Source organism: Ictalurus punctatus, chromosome 1 (assembly GCF_001660625.3).
Source record: "Ictalurus punctatus breed USDA103 chromosome 1, Coco_2.0, whole genome shotgun sequence".
Lineage (NCBI taxonomy): Eukaryota > Metazoa > Chordata > Actinopteri > Siluriformes > Ictaluridae > Ictalurus > Ictalurus punctatus.
In genome coordinates this window covers 2,172,967-2,190,945 of record NC_030416.2, presented here as the reverse complement: position 1 = coordinate 2,190,945, position 17,979 = coordinate 2,172,967, and the positions used below count along the sequence as shown (strand labels likewise).

At 39.7% G+C, this 17,979-nt stretch overlaps 1 protein-coding gene across 1 annotated transcript; it reads left to right on the top strand.

Moving 5' to 3' along the window:
• The first annotated feature begins 1,385 nt into the window (after positions 1-1,385).
• Positions 1,386-17,661, top strand: klhl14 (kelch-like family member 14). Its single transcript, XM_017457253.3, has 8 exons — positions 1,386-3,846; positions 7,710-7,831; positions 13,873-13,962; positions 14,060-14,138; positions 14,238-14,428; positions 15,114-15,272; positions 15,801-15,958; positions 16,428-17,661. The coding sequence occupies exons 1-8, from the start codon at positions 2,969-2,971 to the stop codon at positions 16,566-16,568; spliced, it is 1,818 nt and encodes a 605-aa protein (XP_017312742.1). The 5' UTR covers positions 1,386-2,968; the 3' UTR covers positions 16,569-17,661.
• The last annotated feature ends 318 nt before the right edge of the window (positions 17,662-17,979 follow it).

Here is a 17,979-nt window from a genome sequence, read left to right as displayed (position 1 = left end):
TATATATATATATATATACGATAATAATATAATAAAAATTATATATACATAGAATTATATATATACGTACGTTCTTTAGACACGTCACATTTACACGTTTATTCTCCGCACAACTGCGTGGGTTTTTATTTGCTGCACGTGTTCATTTCACGTATTGATTTGGTTTTTCCACGCAGAGAACGATGCGTTCACTATTTCCAACGGATTTGTCTTCTTTTTTTTTTCTTCTTTTTTTCTTTTTTTACGTTCGCACGTGACGTTTCATCACGTGCGTTTATTTTTCACGCGTGATCGCATATCGCTTACGTCGTGAGTCCACACGTGCACTTTCGTCGCACTGGATTATTATTACTATTATTATTATTTTTCATTTCATACAAAGTTTGTAGATATTCATGTTTTTTTTGGGGGGGGGGTGGGGGGTGGGGAAAGGCATGTCACAGATTGTACACGTAAATGGTAATAAATCGTTTCTAAATATGTTTCGCGTTTGATGCTGACGCAGGAGTAAAGTTTGCAGGACTTCAAGGACCTCTTTCTGTGTCTTTTGAAGAACTAGCAACAAGAACAACAACAACAAAAAAGGAGGGGGGGGGGGGTCGGCGGGTATTCTGCCAATGTAGATTAAAGTGTCATCCTTTAATAAACAACAATTTAACTCGACCACCACCAATGTTTACTGTAGATATTAGTGGTGGGAGGGGTGTGTCTGTGTGTGTGTGGGGGGGGGGGGGGGGGGGGGGGTAATTATACTCCGGATAGCTGCTTCCAAAGTAATTATGAATATTTGGGCTTACATTTCTGAATATATTTTGTGTTTGACGCTGATGAAGGAGTAAAGTCTGCTTCGAGGTTCTCCTTTTGAAGGACTCGCAGAAGAAGAAGAAGAAGAAGAATAGCAGGGTAAGGCATTGAGGGTATTTTGCCAATTGTACGTTAAGATATTGTTACTAATACATATCATATTCTATATAAAGTGTCATTCTTTAATACCTAAAAATTGCACTCGATGACAAGCTACTGTGGTATAAAGGGAATAAAACACTTCATGACATCCACCACTACCGTCTGTTTACTGGGAAAAACAACAACAACAACAACAACAAACCCCCTGATTTTCTCAAAGGCTGTGAGACATTAGTGCAGCCGTTGAATTAGTCAAGATATCTCACGAATATTTGGGATTTAAATACGACTGAATATTATTTTGTGTTTGATGCAGATACCTGAGGTCCTGAAGTTTGCAGGACCTCAGGTGTCTCCTTTTGAAGGACTCACACACACAAAAAGAAGTAGAAGTACAAGAAGAAGAAGAAGAAGAAGAAGAAGAGAGGGATGAGGTGGTGGGGTGTGGGGGGTATTTTGGCGATGGAGATTAAGGCAGGGGCTTTTTGTCATTTGTGCGAGACAAGCCATTCATCCATCCCGTTCTCAGCCAACAAAAAAAAAAAAAAAAAAGGCTGCTCCCAGAAATTAGCAGTTTCAGCTCAGCAGCAAAGCCGTCGGGCTGTGAAGGCACAGAGAAATTGACTAATTAGCAATGCGCACTAAAACTTGACGGTTCTCTCCATAACGGCGAGGCGCAAAAAAAAAAAAAACCCTCGCTTTTTTCCCTTCTATCTCACTCTTTTTTTTGTCTTTCCTCCTTTTTTTTCCCCTCCTCTCTCTCCATAGATGTTTGAAATCGCAGTCATTTACGCTCGACAGTTTTTACAATAGCCTTGAGCCATAATTTTGCCCGTCTCTCTAGCATCCATAGCCCTGCATGGTCTCTCTCCGCCGGCCATGCGCGACCGTTTCTCTCCCCAACCGTGGATTTCCTATTACTCTCGTTACGACTCACTGAGCCCCAGGCCCAAGGATAATGATGTGTTGTTTCTTGGTAGCATAATTTGTCACACGTATATTTCTTCTTCTTCTTCTTCTCTTGCAGAAAGCACGGCTCTCTCTTTCTCTCTCTTTCTCTCTCTCTCTCTCTCTCTCTCTCTTTTTCTCTCTCTTTCTCAGCACTCAGCACACTTCTTAGTTTAGTTTTAATTCAGACGCACGCGTAATAATAAAGAAAAAAGGGGGAAAAAAGGAAAGGAAATACGCGGCAATTGCGCATCGAGTCTATAGGACTTTAAGAAGAAGAAGGGGGGAAAGAAGAAGAAGAAGAAGAAGAAGAAGGGATTTTTTTTAAATAAAAAAAAAGAAGAAAAGGACGAGAACAAAGACAAAGTGCTGTGAGCGATACATACAGCTTAAGGATCTGGGGATACTTTTGTTTTCTCCGCGTAAACTCAAGGTAAGTTTGGCTCGTCTCCGCGTCGGAACGCCGGATCCTAGAGATACTTACGCACGGCGGTGCGAGCGAGGTGGACGGACACACCGCGTTCAGGCTCAAGTTCACCAGCAAAAAAAAAAAAAAACGTCGATTAGAGGGAGAACAGAAAGGGTGTTTATTTCCGTTTGCGAGTCGGTTTGGGGAACAGGGAGGGGGGGCTGTTGGGGAAAAGGCGCAGCCGCGGATTTGGATGATGGTCGCCGGATACTAATTGCTTTTGTATCAAGGCTTTCAGGATGCGCACATACAGTAGCTAGCTGGTGTAAATGTAAATGCCTGTGTAGGCTACGTGGTGTGTGTGTGTGTGTGTGTGTGTGAGCGAGAGTGAGAGAGAGAGAGAGAGAGAGAGAGAAAGTGTGTGCGAGGCAACGTGATCGGATAGCAAACCTTGAGTCTATACAGTGAGCATGCCTTGCCTCGGGTTTTGCGCTCCAATACGCAGCGTCTTTAATCTCGTTCGTGCGAAATAGGCTTTACCAAAGAGAGGAGGAGAAGGAAAAGGAAAAGAAACCCCCACATAAATAAAGCAGTGTTCTAGCTTTTTAGAGGTGACGGAAAGTCCAGGGATTGCGCTATTATTCAGAAGAAGATAAATGGCTCCGGCATTGTTTGCTTGTAGGAGGTGCGAGCGGCTCCCAAGTCATGTCCAGATCGGGCGACCGGACGTCTACGTTTGACCCGACACACAGCGACACGCTGCTGCACGGGCTCAACCTGCTGTGGAGGAAGCAGCTCTTCTGCGACGTGACCCTCACAGCTCAGGGACAGCAGTTCCACTGCCACAAAGCCGTGCTCGCGTCCTGCTCGCAGTACTTCAGGTCCCTGTTCTCTGCGTCACACGCGCTCAGCAATGAGCCGCTCGCTGGAAAGGATCAAAGCAGCGGCGGAACCCCGTCGTCGTCCCCGGATGAGAAGCTCCTGGCCAGCCCGCGCTCCATCAGCAACCTGGTGCTGCAGGGCTGCTCGTCCATCGGGCTGCGCTTGGTCCTCGAGTACTTGTACACGGCCAACGTCACACTCTCGCTGGACACGGTCGAGGAGGTGCTCTCGGTCAGCAAGATCCTCAACATCCCGCAGGTCACCAAGCTGAGCGTGCAGTTCCTGAACGACCAGATCTCCGTCCAGAACTACAAGCAGATCTGCAAGATCGCTGCGCTCCACGGCCTGGACGAGACCAAGAAGCTGGCCAACAAGTACCTCGTCGAGGACGTGCTGCTCCTCAACTTCGAGGAGATGTGCGCCATGCTGGACGCGCTTCCGCCGCCCGTCGAGTCCGAGCTCGCGCTGTTCCAGATGTCCGTCCTGTGGCTGGAGCACGACCGCGAGACCAGGATGCACTACGCGCCGGACTTGATGAAGCGCCTCCGCTTCGCCCTCATCCCGGCCCCCGAGCTCGTCGAGAGGGTGCAGTCCGTGGACTTCATGAGGAGCGACCCCGTGTGCCAGAAGCTCCTGCTTGATGCCATGAACTACCACCTGATGCCCTTCAGACAGCACTGCAGACAGACCACAGCCAGCAGGTACCTGCATGCTTCAATCATATACATCATAAAGATATCATATCGTACTGCTCCATAAAATGCTACCCCATAACATACTGCCCCATAACATACTGCCCATATCGTACTGCTCCATAAAATACTACCCCATAACATACTGCCCCATAACATACTGCCCATATCGTACTGCCCATAACATACTGCCCCATAACATACTGCTCCATAACATACTGCCCATAACATATTGCCCATATCATACTGTTCCATAAAATACTACCCCATAACATACTGCCCCATAACATACTACCCCATAACATACTGCCCGATAACAAACTACCCATATTGTACTGCTCCATAAAATACTACCCCATAACATACTGCCCTATATCATACTACTCCATAACATACTGCCCCATAACATACTGCCCCATAACATACTGCTCCATAACATAATGCCCCATAACATACTGCCCCATAACATACTGCTCCATAACATAATGCCCATATCATACTGCTCCATAACATACTGCCCCATAACATACTGCCCCATAACATACTGCTCCATAACATAATGCCCATATCATACTACTCCATAACATACTGCCCCATAACATACTGCCCCATAACATACTGCTCCATAACATAATGCCCATATCATACTACTCCATAACATACTGCCCCATAACATACTGCTCCATAACATACTGCCCCATAACATACTGCCCCATAACATACTGCTCCATAACATACTGCCCCATAACATACTGCCCCATAACATACTGCTCCATAACATACTGCCCCATAACATACTGCCCCATAACATACTGCCCCATAACATACTGCTCCATAACATACTGCCCCATAACATACTGCCCCATAACATACTGCCCCATAACATACTGCCCCATAACATACTGCTCCATAACATACTGCCCCATAACATACTGCCCCATAACATATTGCTCCATAACATACTGCCCCATAACATACTGCCCCATAACATACTGCCCCATAACATACTGCTCCATAACATACTGCCCCATAACATACTGCCCCATAACATATTGCTCCATAACATAATGCCCCATAACATACTGCCCCATAACATACTGCCCCATAACATAATGCCCATATCATACTACTCCATAACATACTGCCCCATAAAATACTACCCCATAACATACTGCCCCATAACATACTGCTCCATAACATACTGCCCCATAACATACTGCCCCATAACATATTGCTCCATATCATACTGCCCCATATCATACTGCCCTATATCATACTGCCCTACATCACAGTGCTCCATAAAATACTACCCCATAACATACTGCCCCATAACATATTGCTCCATATCATACTGCCCCATATCATACTGCCCTATATCATACTGCCCTATATCACAGTGCTCCATAAAATACTACCCCATAACATACTGCCCTATAACATACTGCCCCATAACATACTGCTCCATAAATACTACCCCATAACATACTGCCCATAACATACTGCCCTATATCATATTGCTCCATAAAATACTACCCCATAACATACTGCCCCATAACATACTGCCCTATATCATAGTGCCCTATATCATAGTGCTCCATAAAATACTACCCCATAACATACTTCCCTATATCATATTGCTCCATAAAATACTACCCCATAAAATACTACCCCATAACATATTGCCCCATAACATACTACCCTATATCATACTGCCCCATAACATACTGCCCCATAACCTACTGCCCATATAATACTGCCCCATAATATGCCACCCCATAAAATACTGCCCATACCATACTGCTCCATAACATACTATCTATCATATCTATCATCATCCACTCATTTTTATAACATAGTTTTGGTCTTGTTTACAATATTAAGGCAGCGTATCATTTAACATTTGCTGATGGAGGTTTTTGTGATGTCATCACCGCACACTCACGACCAAGGAATAAATTCAGGAAGTCATCAGGAAATTCATTTTGCAGAAAAGCATTTAATCTACGTGACATTATGGTGCACTCGGAGTAACCATGGCTTTCTTCTGTTGATTGTGACGATCATTTGTTTGGACATCCGTAAACAAATTAACGAGGAATTTGCTATGAAGAAAAGCAGGAACATTCAGTCATCATCACATAGTGTATGATACAGTAAACATCTATATAGCAATAATGTAAGCTATATATTATTATTATCATTATTATTATTATTATTATTATTACATATACACACGCATACAGTATGTGATGAAGTGGAATTTCAGATTTATTTTCAGGAATTTAAATAAGTCTCGATATTCAGAGTAATATTTTGTCTGTTTATTAGAGCCTGTTTACTGACCTTTCCACTGACAGAACACAATAGGGTCTAAGGTAACTTTATTTATAGGCTGGCTTGTTTTGATTGGATTAAACCAGTACAATTCAAAATAGGCCAGTAATAGACATAAGAACTCAGTATTACATATAATAAGGTTGATCATCATTTCCAGCACTGTACAAAATACGGAAATATATGAAGTGGGGGATATAAACCCACACACAGAGCTCCTGGCTTTGCTTCATGGACGTCACGGCTTCACCCTATATTTAATTTACAATGAAAAGAAAGCTTGTTCGCTGATTACAAGGGTTCGGTAAGACAGATGTGCTCTGCACGACGGAAACCTCATCGTTCGTCGTTACGTCCTCGCCGGCACTTCACTCTGGAGCTCTGTTTTGGATCTGAACTTCTAGCTCAGGCCGATTTCCTGTAACAGGACGGCCATGACAGGAAACCGTCATCGAATACTCATTTAACTGAGGATATATCTATGTTCACCTCGTACTACATATAGATATTTGGGCTCATGTGGGACATTTTGACTTAAAATCCTCACTGTTTTGCTGACGTGAAACGATATTTGAAAGGGATCGGAACGCTTAAGTGAGATCAGTGATCATATGGCAGGGGTCATTTTATGTAAAGGTTCTGCAATCTGTTATGTTTTACTTGTTTATCATTTCATTAGCTAATCGTGTTACGTTATGTTACACGTTCTGTTATTTATGTAGCGCTTTTCGAACATCCAGGGTCGCATTCAAAGTATATAATAAACCCCTCCCCCTCAGAAAAAACAAACAAACAACAACAACCACTCTGCAGATTCGCACTCTTTAATGTTTTACCAGCCTTTTCAAAACTAGCAATATCTAGCTAATTGCCACAATAGTATACCACTATTGTAAATTTGTTTATTTATTTGTTTGTTTTATTTTATTTTATTTGCTCGATTTATCTGGTGCCTTTCTAACAAACACCTAAGGTTGCTCTACTGCTTTAGTTGAAAATAAATAAATGAATACATTTTACAAAGGAAAAGAAGAAGAATATTGTGTGACGGAAAAAAAAAAAATTCAGATTTTTCGCTGAGATGTGAAAAATGCAGTAGAAGTGCAGTCCTGGTGAGATTCTTATTCTGAATATATTACTACATACACTGTACGTTGAGTATATTGCATTAATACTCTATATTACACATGCAGAATTCAAATTTCCAGTAGGGTTACGTTTTTACTAAAGGATATCACGAGACACACTATGGCAAGGCTTTTTTTTTAAGTGTACGAAAGTAATTTTTGTTCATATAATGTTCAAAACCATGCCATTATGATATAGTAAAAGCTAAGAATTTATAGTTCTTTTTTTGGAGACTTATTGGGTATAAACAGCTATCAAGTGTTTAAAATATCTAGTTATGGTAACGAAAGAGAAATACATTTATTATAAGTCATATGATAGGCAAAAAACATTTCATATCCCGTACCTATTCGTTCTCAAACCCGATTTGTTTTTCTGTCTCCGTGTGCTTCCGCCTTCTGATCCCACAGAATCCGTTCCAACAAAAGGATGCTGCTGCTGGTTGGAGGTCTGCCTCCAGGACCTGACCGCCTCCCCAGTAATCTAGTTCAGTACTACGACGATGAAAAGAAGACATGGAAGATCCTAACAAGTGAGTGCCCTAATCTCCATCCTGGAAACGTTTCTTTTTCCTTTCCAGAACGATCCTGACGTCTCACCCCCAGACTCGTCCCGCGATAAAATAGAAAGTTCGAACTCCTTAGATGCTTGAGGTAATGATGTATCACTATCGCTTTTAATGCACCTTATTAATCAGAGCATGACTCGTCTTCACACCATTGTGGAGCTCTGGCGTCCCTTCTCTTTTTTTCCCCCTTCTTCTTCTTTTTTTCTTTTGCAAGAGTCTGTTAGCAAGACGAATTTTAATTTGAAGATTTTTTGAGGATTTATCAGCAGATGATCACACACACACACACACACACACACACACACACACACACACACACACAGATTTCGTTCTGGTGAAGAGATGACAATGAAACAATTCATCACAGAGTAAAATGTTCTTGTGTGATGGATGGTGAATATAACGTGATCATGTGACACATTATAGTCACGCTTAATGTTCCTCGTTTATTCCTCTTACACCTCAGCAAGTTGCCAACGATTACAATTTTTTATTTGTTAAAGAAAGACATGTCATATTTCTTTCAATTTAGTCACAATTAATGTTATGGAACGGTCGATAAACAAGTTAGTTCCTGTTCTCGCTTATGTTATAGGAGCTGTAAACACTCGTAACCTCAACAGCCTTTTAACTAGAAACCAGAGCGTGTAAAATCATCTGTCGTGAAGATGTCGGAAAATTTCCCGATTGCTCCAAAGCACTCACACTGGAGACTCCTTCCATAAATGTTCCGTAAATAAAAACATCTCCTTGTAAACAGAAATGTCACCATATCAACAAATACAAATCTGACAGGTTTGTATCAACGTGTTCATTTTAATACTGTACGTTATTTCGTTGTTTCTATAGTAACAACTCATACGTAGGGACTTGTATGGTGGGCACAAATAAATAAGAAAAGTGTAAGAAATATATCCAATTAAAATATGTAGAATTGGGGATAATTGTTGTGAAGTTTTCTTTAAGAAGATGTTTATTTAACATTGATGGAAGGAGTCTCCAGTGTCAGCGCTTTGTAAAAGTCAGATGTCAAGCTGTGACATTAAGTTTTCCATCACTGGAACATTCAATGCAAATAAGGCAACGTGACGTTCATTTATAGCGAGGCAAAATTCAAATTGTTGCTTAATTGCTGCAATGTAAAAGGAATAAAACACTTGAGGATGTGCCTGTTATTGGAAAATAAACGTCACTGTGGTAACAGTAACCCCAATTAGCCGTTGATGATTATTTTCCTATAACAGCACGCCCTTAAGTGTTTTAATCCTAGCATAGACACCATTTTGTGTAATGTACTTTTCATCGCCTCAGGGCAGATAAACATATAAAAGGACATTTCTCTGAGTAATGACAAATACACATCTGTATATCTATACCCATTAAAAACAGCTTTGCCCATAGGAACCATGGGGGTTATTGCCAGTTTACTCAGACATTCAATATAGAATTAGCTATACGAGCATAACATATACAGGGTCAAAGAGTTAGAGGATAATTTGTTTTTGCAATGAGCTTTGAGTGTCAGATGGCCTATGGGTGTTCAAAATGTCCCAATCGCAAAAACCATTCTTAACATATTATCATGTGGTTAAAGCGGCGGTGTGTGCATTGAGGATCTGGAGACCTCTCTGGTAGAAATATGTCACGATTGGTCAGCAGGTGTTGATTAATTTTCTATAAGAGCAGCTCAGTAGTGCTCGTTCTAATACGTTATCATTTCTATAGTAACAGCTCGTACACAGAACTCGAATAGCAGACGCGTCACAGAAACGGGTTTAAAAAGGTTTTCTGTACGTTTTCTGTAACAATTGCGGAAGGAGTCTCCAGTGTCAGTGCTTTGTAACAGTCAGTAAGTTTTCGGACATCTTCAGGACAGAGGAGTTTACACTTTGCGGTTTCTCATTAACCTGACAAGTTGCGTTTTCTTGTTTTATTTTTTGTTTTTGTTTGTATTATTAACTTCAAAAAATTAAAAAGAGAGAGGCTGGTGAGTTAGAAGTTATATAAGGGCTAGCGAGTCACAACTAGCAAACTAGCTAGCTAAAATACAGAACAATGAACAAAAAGTAGTGATCAGATACACTGGAGTGTAGGGCCAGCCAAAGACCTGCAGTTAGTGATCTAGACTGCTAATATTAGTTAGCTAGCTAAAAACATTGTGAGGAAAGTGAACAGACACCAAACAATCATTTTAGCGAGCTAGCTGCTTTAAAATCATGTGAGGAAAGTGAACAGACACAACACAAACATTATTAGCGAGCTAGCTGCTTTAAAATCATGTGAGGAAAGTGAACAGACACAAAACAAATATTATTAGCGAGCTAGCTGCTTTAAAATCATGTGAGGAAAGTGAACAGACACAAAACAAACATTGTTAGCAAAGTAGCTGCTTTAAAATCATGTGAGGAAAGTGAAGAGACACAAAACAAACATTTTTTAGCGAGCTAGCTGCTTTAAAATCATGTGAGGAAAGTGAACAGACACAAAACAAACATATTTTAGCGAGCTAGCTGCTTTAAAATCATGTGAGGAAAGTGAACAGACACAAAACAAACATTTTTAGTGAATTGGCTGTGTTAAAAACGTTTGAAGAAAGTACACGCAGACCAAACAAAGATTTTTTTAGTGAGTTAGCTGCCTTAAAATCATGTGAGGAAAGTGAACAGACGCCAAACAAACATTGTTTGCGAGCTAGCTACCTTAAAAACATAGTAAAGAATAAAAACACATGAAGAAAATGAGCACGCTTTGTTCTCCTTTTTTATTTAGGCTAAGGCACGCTCGTTTTTGTTTTTTGTCACCACTGTATTACGATGTATAAAATTTCTGTGAAGACAGGTGACACTTTGAGTAAATATTATTGTATTTTTCTCTCTCTACAGACTCAATAATTCTACTTTCTAAACAAAACAAAACAAAAAAAAATGAACTACAGATTTAACATTTACTCCTGACTAATCCATTTAATCCATCACCTAAAAGAGAGAACATACTTTATGCTTTTAAAAATCTCTGCTGTTTCGTGATGGACATGACTGTATCTGTGACTTATCTTCCTTGTACACAAAGGAGTGAGTGCCATCTAGTGTACTCAAAATGCTATCTACCCCAGCAGGAGCCGAGCAAGTCCTCTTTGTCAGGGGACAGTTAATGATTAATTAGTTAACAACTGGTGGATACGATGAGTTTAATATATTGATTTTGAAGGTCGCAAATAAGTCGGTCTATTATATTGCAAGCTAAATTTAGCTTAAAAGACCGGTGTATAAATGAAGCGTCTGTCTTGAAGGTGCATTAATCAAGATTGAAGCTCTGGCGGTTAAGTAGGTGAAGTACAACAGTTGAAGTATAGACTCCGCCTCCCATTTCTACCCATGTACACAAAGCCACGCCCCCAGCATCAGCCAAAGCCGCCAGAGTTCATGTAGATGTGTGATGGTGTTCACATTTTATCCACTAGACCTGAGGTGTCAAACACAAACACAAACACATGGCCCGGGAACTGGGACCAGTCTGATAGAGGTTGTAATCCGCCCCGTGAAATAAATTTATTATCCGTATTCTAAAATAAAAGTCGCGTAATTGAATTGACAGATTTAAAAAAGTGCCAGTCACTGGCGTAAAATAGAGCAATAAACTCAGGAGCATGAACTCAACTACTGACAAAATGTGTTAATGATACAGCATTCTTCATTAGCAAGCGAAAAATTTGACGCGGTTTTCCAAAGCAACTTTTTTTTTATTATTATTGTAAACAATAAAACAAGGAGTCCTTGTAAACACGGAATCAATACAAAATAGCCCTATAATACTGAATTGGAGGGAAATCCAGTATTATGGGCTATTTTGTATTGATTCCTTGATATAAAATTTGGTAAAGTTTAACAGTATATATATTGTTGATGTGTTATTGGTCAGTAAACTGATATTTTTGGTCTGGCCCACTTGACATTGGACTAAGGTTAAGCCTGTTACCTAAAAGTGCTACCAAGTCTTTATTCTAATGTACTAATGTTTTGTTTTGTTTTTTTTGTTTTTAATGGAAGGGGGACGGAGTGAAGGGATTGAAGTGAAGGGCACGTCTGTGAAAAGACCCGTGTAAACACAAACAAGCCTTCCGGCCCAGACCACAGTTTTCCATAATACACTTATGTTTATGCCATGGCTTAAGTAATTATTTTTGGTCATTTTATACATTTTTTATATAATTTGTTTTTTTTGTACTAGTAAGAAATTACACCTTGAATTGTATTGATTTTTTATGATTTATCCAAGTTGTTCCCTTATTTTGGTTGCGTATACAGTAACATAAAGTATAATTAAATGTGTATATATAACTATAACTAACAATTTGACGTTAGATATGTAATATGAAGACATCATGGAGTAACATATTGCAAACGTGACATATTGCAGATGGGAAATTTGTAGTTCTACTACACAGGAGTGAGTCTATCTATAAGCTTCTGTGCACAAATAAAAATCAACACAGCGGTGACACATTTACAAGTGAATCTAATTTCATCCAGAAATTCCTGTAGATCACACTGAGAAGAAAAGTATATTCACTAATGCTCTGTAAAAAAAAAAAAAAAAAAGAAGAAGTTATTTTTTAAATATATTTTGATATTGTGGTATTGACTGGTGAAGTCACTTTGAAAGTACAAATCTCTTACTGAAAATTATAGACTGAATGAAATTAGATAATCAGATGTTGTGTATTTGCTAATTATATGCCGGAAAAAAACTCAACCCCATTACTCATTTACTCAAAAAAAAAAAATGTGTTTGTGCCCTAGTTATTGAATAGTACACTTTTTTTCTTAGATACAATGTTGGAAGTGTTCAAATATTGAAAAGTTTCATTTTTACGAGGTGCAAGAGCCAGTCGTGGACTCTCCCTCCATATTTTCTCCTGTTTCCTTGCATGATCTTTTTATTAGCTGCCTTATCCTCTGCTCCTGCAGTCACCTCACTGACCTCCGTCAGATAAAGCCGTATTAGCTTGTCAAGCTGTAACTCCGACGTGTCACTCGCAAGAACTTTGTGGACTTGGTCAATGAAAGAAGTGCGATTCAAGGCTGTCTAATTTGCCAGCGACGGCGATCAATCAGGAAGCGGAGAGGTGACAGTAGAGATGAATGATAGAGATAGACAGGTGGCTCTTAACGTACGACTGATTTACGCAGCAGTGGCATGGGCCAGAGATTTATTGAGTGAACACGATCGTGCTCATTATGACTGCCACCTCGAGACCATTTCTCTCTGTTCCGAAAGGGGGGTCATTTTGGACGGAGGCGGATCAACAAAATGTACATTTAAAGACAGATTAATGTCCTAATTTTGTTTTCAAATACGCTGATAGAACATCTGTGCTTTAGCTGTAGCTTTTTGCAATTTTTAAGTCTGTGCTACAGAGATACAGAAATATCGGGAATGAGCTCCCATAACAGATTGTTATTCTTTTTGCGGTATGTTTTATTGTAAATATGTCAGGATTAAAACAGTCCATGTTGCACTGGTAGAGGAAAGTAAACAAAGGGAAGCAGAGTTACTGTTACCACAGCAAAGTCACCTCCTGAAGTGTTTTATTCCTCTTATACCACAGCAAATTGCCAACGAAACACATCTTACCTTTTATCTGTTCATAGATGCATTTAATGTTGCGGAACATTCATGAAACAAGTTAGTTCCTGTTATTCCTTATGTTATAGTAGCTATAAACAATCATTTTCTATCTTTTGAAATGACCACAAAGTGTGAAGTTACCTTTCCAAAACGCTCAGACCGGAGACTCCTTCCATAAACGCTACATAAACATCTCCTAGCAGTGATTACACTGTAAGTTTTTTTCTCGGTTAAACAACAACACGTACAAGCCCTTGTGTTGGCGGTTACTATAGAAATATTAGAAGAAGGACATTGATATAAACAAATTGACCAATCGGAACTGAGAATTCAACAGCGCTGTTCTTAATTGTTCTTCGTATGGCTTTGTTTTGCAGTAATGCCTTACAACAGCGCTCATCACTGTGTAGTAGAAGTGGAGAACTTTCTTCTGCTGCTAGGTGGAGAGGACCAGTGGAACCCGAATGGTAAAATATCGACTGTAGAAATGAATTATTGTTCAACTGGTACAACCGTCTTTAAACAAACATCAGGATGTGTAAATGAATTCTGGTTCCTTTGCAGGCAAACACAGCACTAATTTTGTAAGCCGATACGACCCGAGATTCAACAGCTGGATCCAGCTGCCTCCGATGCAGGAGAGGTACGGTTTACAAAGTAAAACCGTCAGCAACAGTTTCTTTCTCTTTTTTTTTACTGACTACTATCCAGACATGACCCGTCTGAATGATCTGTTCTTCAGGAGGGCGAGTTTCTTTGCGTGCTGTCTCGATAAACACCTTTACGTCATTGGAGGAAGAAATGAGACAGGCTATCTGTCCAGCGTAGAGGCGTATAACCTGGAGACTAACGAATGGAACTACGTCTCGTCTCTTCCCCAACCTCTCGCAGCCCACGCCGGTGCCGTCCATAACGGGAAAATCTACATCTCAGGTGAGTCGGTCTTTAGCCGAGTCGGAATTCCTTCAAAATCTTCCTTGTACACGTTTAAGGCAGGTAGAATCTGAAAGAAATTTCCGATTTGTGGATAAATTGCGTCCAACGACATTAACAATAGAAAATATCAAAAATCAACAGATGAAGAAGTGTTTATTTCACTGTTTTTGCTTTTATCCACTCATGATCACTGGATTACCAGAAACTTAGCAACTTTGAAGGAGGCTTTAAGCTCCTCCCACATCACAATCATTTTCATGTCATATATCCCTGAAAAACATGATTTCTGATTTCTTTGTTATGATATACATAGGGAATATCACAGCACGTATAGATATACTCTGTGTGTGTGTGTGTGTGTGTGAGAGCGAGAGAGAGAGTGGGCGGAGCTTAAAGCCTTTATATAGTATAAGCTATGAACGAAAACACACATTTTTCAACATTTTCACATTTTTTTCTATATTCAGAATCAAAAATCTCTAAATGACCTACATTGTCTTTTTTTTCCCTATGTAGGCCTGTTTCAGTTCATGAATGCACATACCACAGTTCTGTTATTGCATGTTGTTGCCATATGGCAACAATTACATTTTACCTTTCCACAGAATACCCAAAATATATAAACTTGTTTTAATGACAAAAAATGTTATGTGTGTGTGTGTGTATGACATATGATATACAGGTGGAGTCCATAATGGCGAGTATGTGTCCTGGCTGTACTGCTATGACCCGGTGATGGATGTGTGGGCCAGGAAACAGGACATGAACACTAAACGCGCTATACACGCACTCGCAGTCATGAACGATCGCCTGTACGCTATTGGTGGAAATCACTTAAAAGGTAAAATCTAAATATGAAGCCTCTTGCATGGGACAAAACAATGTCCTGATTGATGATCCATGTCATACCTAACTTCCCTATGTAACAAAAATTCTAAATAAATTTAGGGAAAGTGGGTCTTCAGGATGTTCTGTTACAGGAAAATAATCAAGGACTGGGTAGTTTTTAAAACATCACATCTTGAAGTGTTTTATTCGCATTGTCCCACAGCAACTTGCCAACACTTTATTTATTTATTTATTTATTTATTTATTTATTTATTGAGAAACAACACATAATATTTCTCATCCGTTTGTAGTAAAATTGGAATGTTTAACGTTGTCGAACATCCCAGAAACAAGTTAGTTCTATGATCTTCAAATATATATATATATACTTTGTTATTTGACTTTTATGTTATGTTACTTTTTAAACTGTGAGACTTTGTCTTGCTGGTTTTAATAAACAGCCAAAAAAAGTGTTTTCCATCCTGTGCAGCGATTGATTCTACATCTACAAGACGATAACCATCTCTGTCTTTTCTTGTAGGATTCTCTCATCTGGATGTGATGTTGGTGGAATGCTATGACCCTAAAGGAGATCAGTGGAACATCCTGCAGACGCCCATACTGGAGGGCCGCAGCGGTCCCGGCTGTGCCGTGCTGGACGACAGCATTTACCTGGTCGGAGGCTACAGCTGGAGCATGGTAACTGCAACCGACATCTGGCAAGATGTTAGCGGAAGTACACACGAGGTTGTATCGCAGAACTGTTAAATTCTCGATTCTGATTGGCCTGGAGGTGTTGATTAATTCTCTATAACGGCAGCTCTGACACCAGTGCGGCTTAATACGCTCATTCATAAGGACTTGTATGTGTGGTCCGGTGAGGGAACGATTATAAAGTATATAGCTGCTATAACGTAAGTGATAACTTGCTTTGTAACTATAAATGGACAAAAACGAACATGTGTACTTCAGTTAATTAAAAAAAAAACTGTAACGGTTGGGAAATCTCTTCGGTATGAGAGGAATAAAACCCAAGATTGTTATTGGAAAATAATCGACCTTTAACGGGGTGCGTTCAGGTGATTTATTCCTGTCTCAGTGTTGTAAAGCTGTTACAAATCAGACTTTTTTTCATATTCATTTTTGCTTAAACATGTCTCTGTTTCAGGGAGCCTACAAGTCGTCCACCATCTGCTACAGCCCGGAAAAAGGAACGTGGACCGAACTAGAAGGCGAAGTAGCAGAACCTTTAGCCGGACCAGCGTGTGCCACCGTCATACTCCCAGCTTGCCTGCCGTTTAACAAATAACAGATAATTATGTGAGAAAAAAAAAAAAAGCCCATAGGATGGACAGAAAGGCCAAAACGATGCAGACTGATCGCATAGGAGGTGTATAAATTATTTTTTTACACGTCTGACGAGAGCACTTTCTTTCCTTCTTTCCTTCTTTCTTTCTTTAATACTTTTCAAAAGAAATACAATTCGTTTGTATGTGTGTTGACATTCAAACCTTTGATCACCTTTCCTTGTTTTGTTCTTTTTTTTTTTTTTTTTTGGCTTAACTCGATATCGCACGCATAACCGATATAGCTTCCATTTGTACTTTGTATTTTGTGAAGAAAAAAAAAAAAAGAAAAGAAAGAAAAAGAGCATTATTCCGAGCCGATGCAATGTTGGAAATTCCGAACCGTGTTTATGTCCTGGAACGATTCAACAAAAGAATCGAATTGTTTTATCCTAGACGAAAACTCATGAATCCTGTCGTCACACTGTAGAATAGAGAAGTGTTCACCACGCTCCTGCTTGTTAAATATCGTAGCCATACTGTATACGGTACAGCGTATGTACAGAGGACGAGGAGGGAAACGAAGTAGTCATAAATAAAGCTCCTCTAATATAACGCAGACGAGGACTAAAATGAACGAACAATCAGACGAACAGTATTGTTTACTGAGCCATGTGCTGTGTATGCATGGTCTTAACAAACAAACCTTATGTTACACTTTGTTTTTTTCTTTCCTTTTCTTTCCGATATTACCTGTTAATGTTTAACAGTGCCTATTTCTAATGCTAGGTTCACTCTTTCCCGTTTCTTTTAGAAAAATGTTATAACGCTGTCCAGAATTGGTTCAGCAATAAATTTGACAAATGTGACCCAAATGAAATAAAGAAATAAATAGGTCAATAAATAAATACATTGCAATGTTTCAAGATTCCAGAGCAGCACTGTTAGCCGTCGTAGCCGTCGTCCCGTTTCGATCAGGAGAGGTATCTATGTTAATTTTCATTCTTGTAAATAGTCTCTTGCGGTGGAACATTTTTGTGCCCATGGGATTTATTATCAAATCCTGTTATGTTATTATACATTTTAAACAATGAAAATAAAAACGCCAATTCTGGATTGTTACTGCCTCTTTGATTTGAATTTGAAGTTGAATTTTGGGACCCATCTTTGAAACCTCTTCTTTTTTTTTCCTTTTTTTTTAAAAATTTGTTTTATATTTATGACGATGCTAACACTTTATCGTTTCTATAGTAACAGCTTACACGGGGAGGGACGTGTACGGCGGACGCTCCGTGTGATCTACCGCCGATAGTAACCGTTAATAAAAACGTCTTGTTGTTTAATAAAGAAAAATGTGACGTTTTCTGTAACGTTTACGGAAGGAGTCCTCAGTGTTACAAGTTTTTGTGACAAAAGATGACGAAATGTAACTAA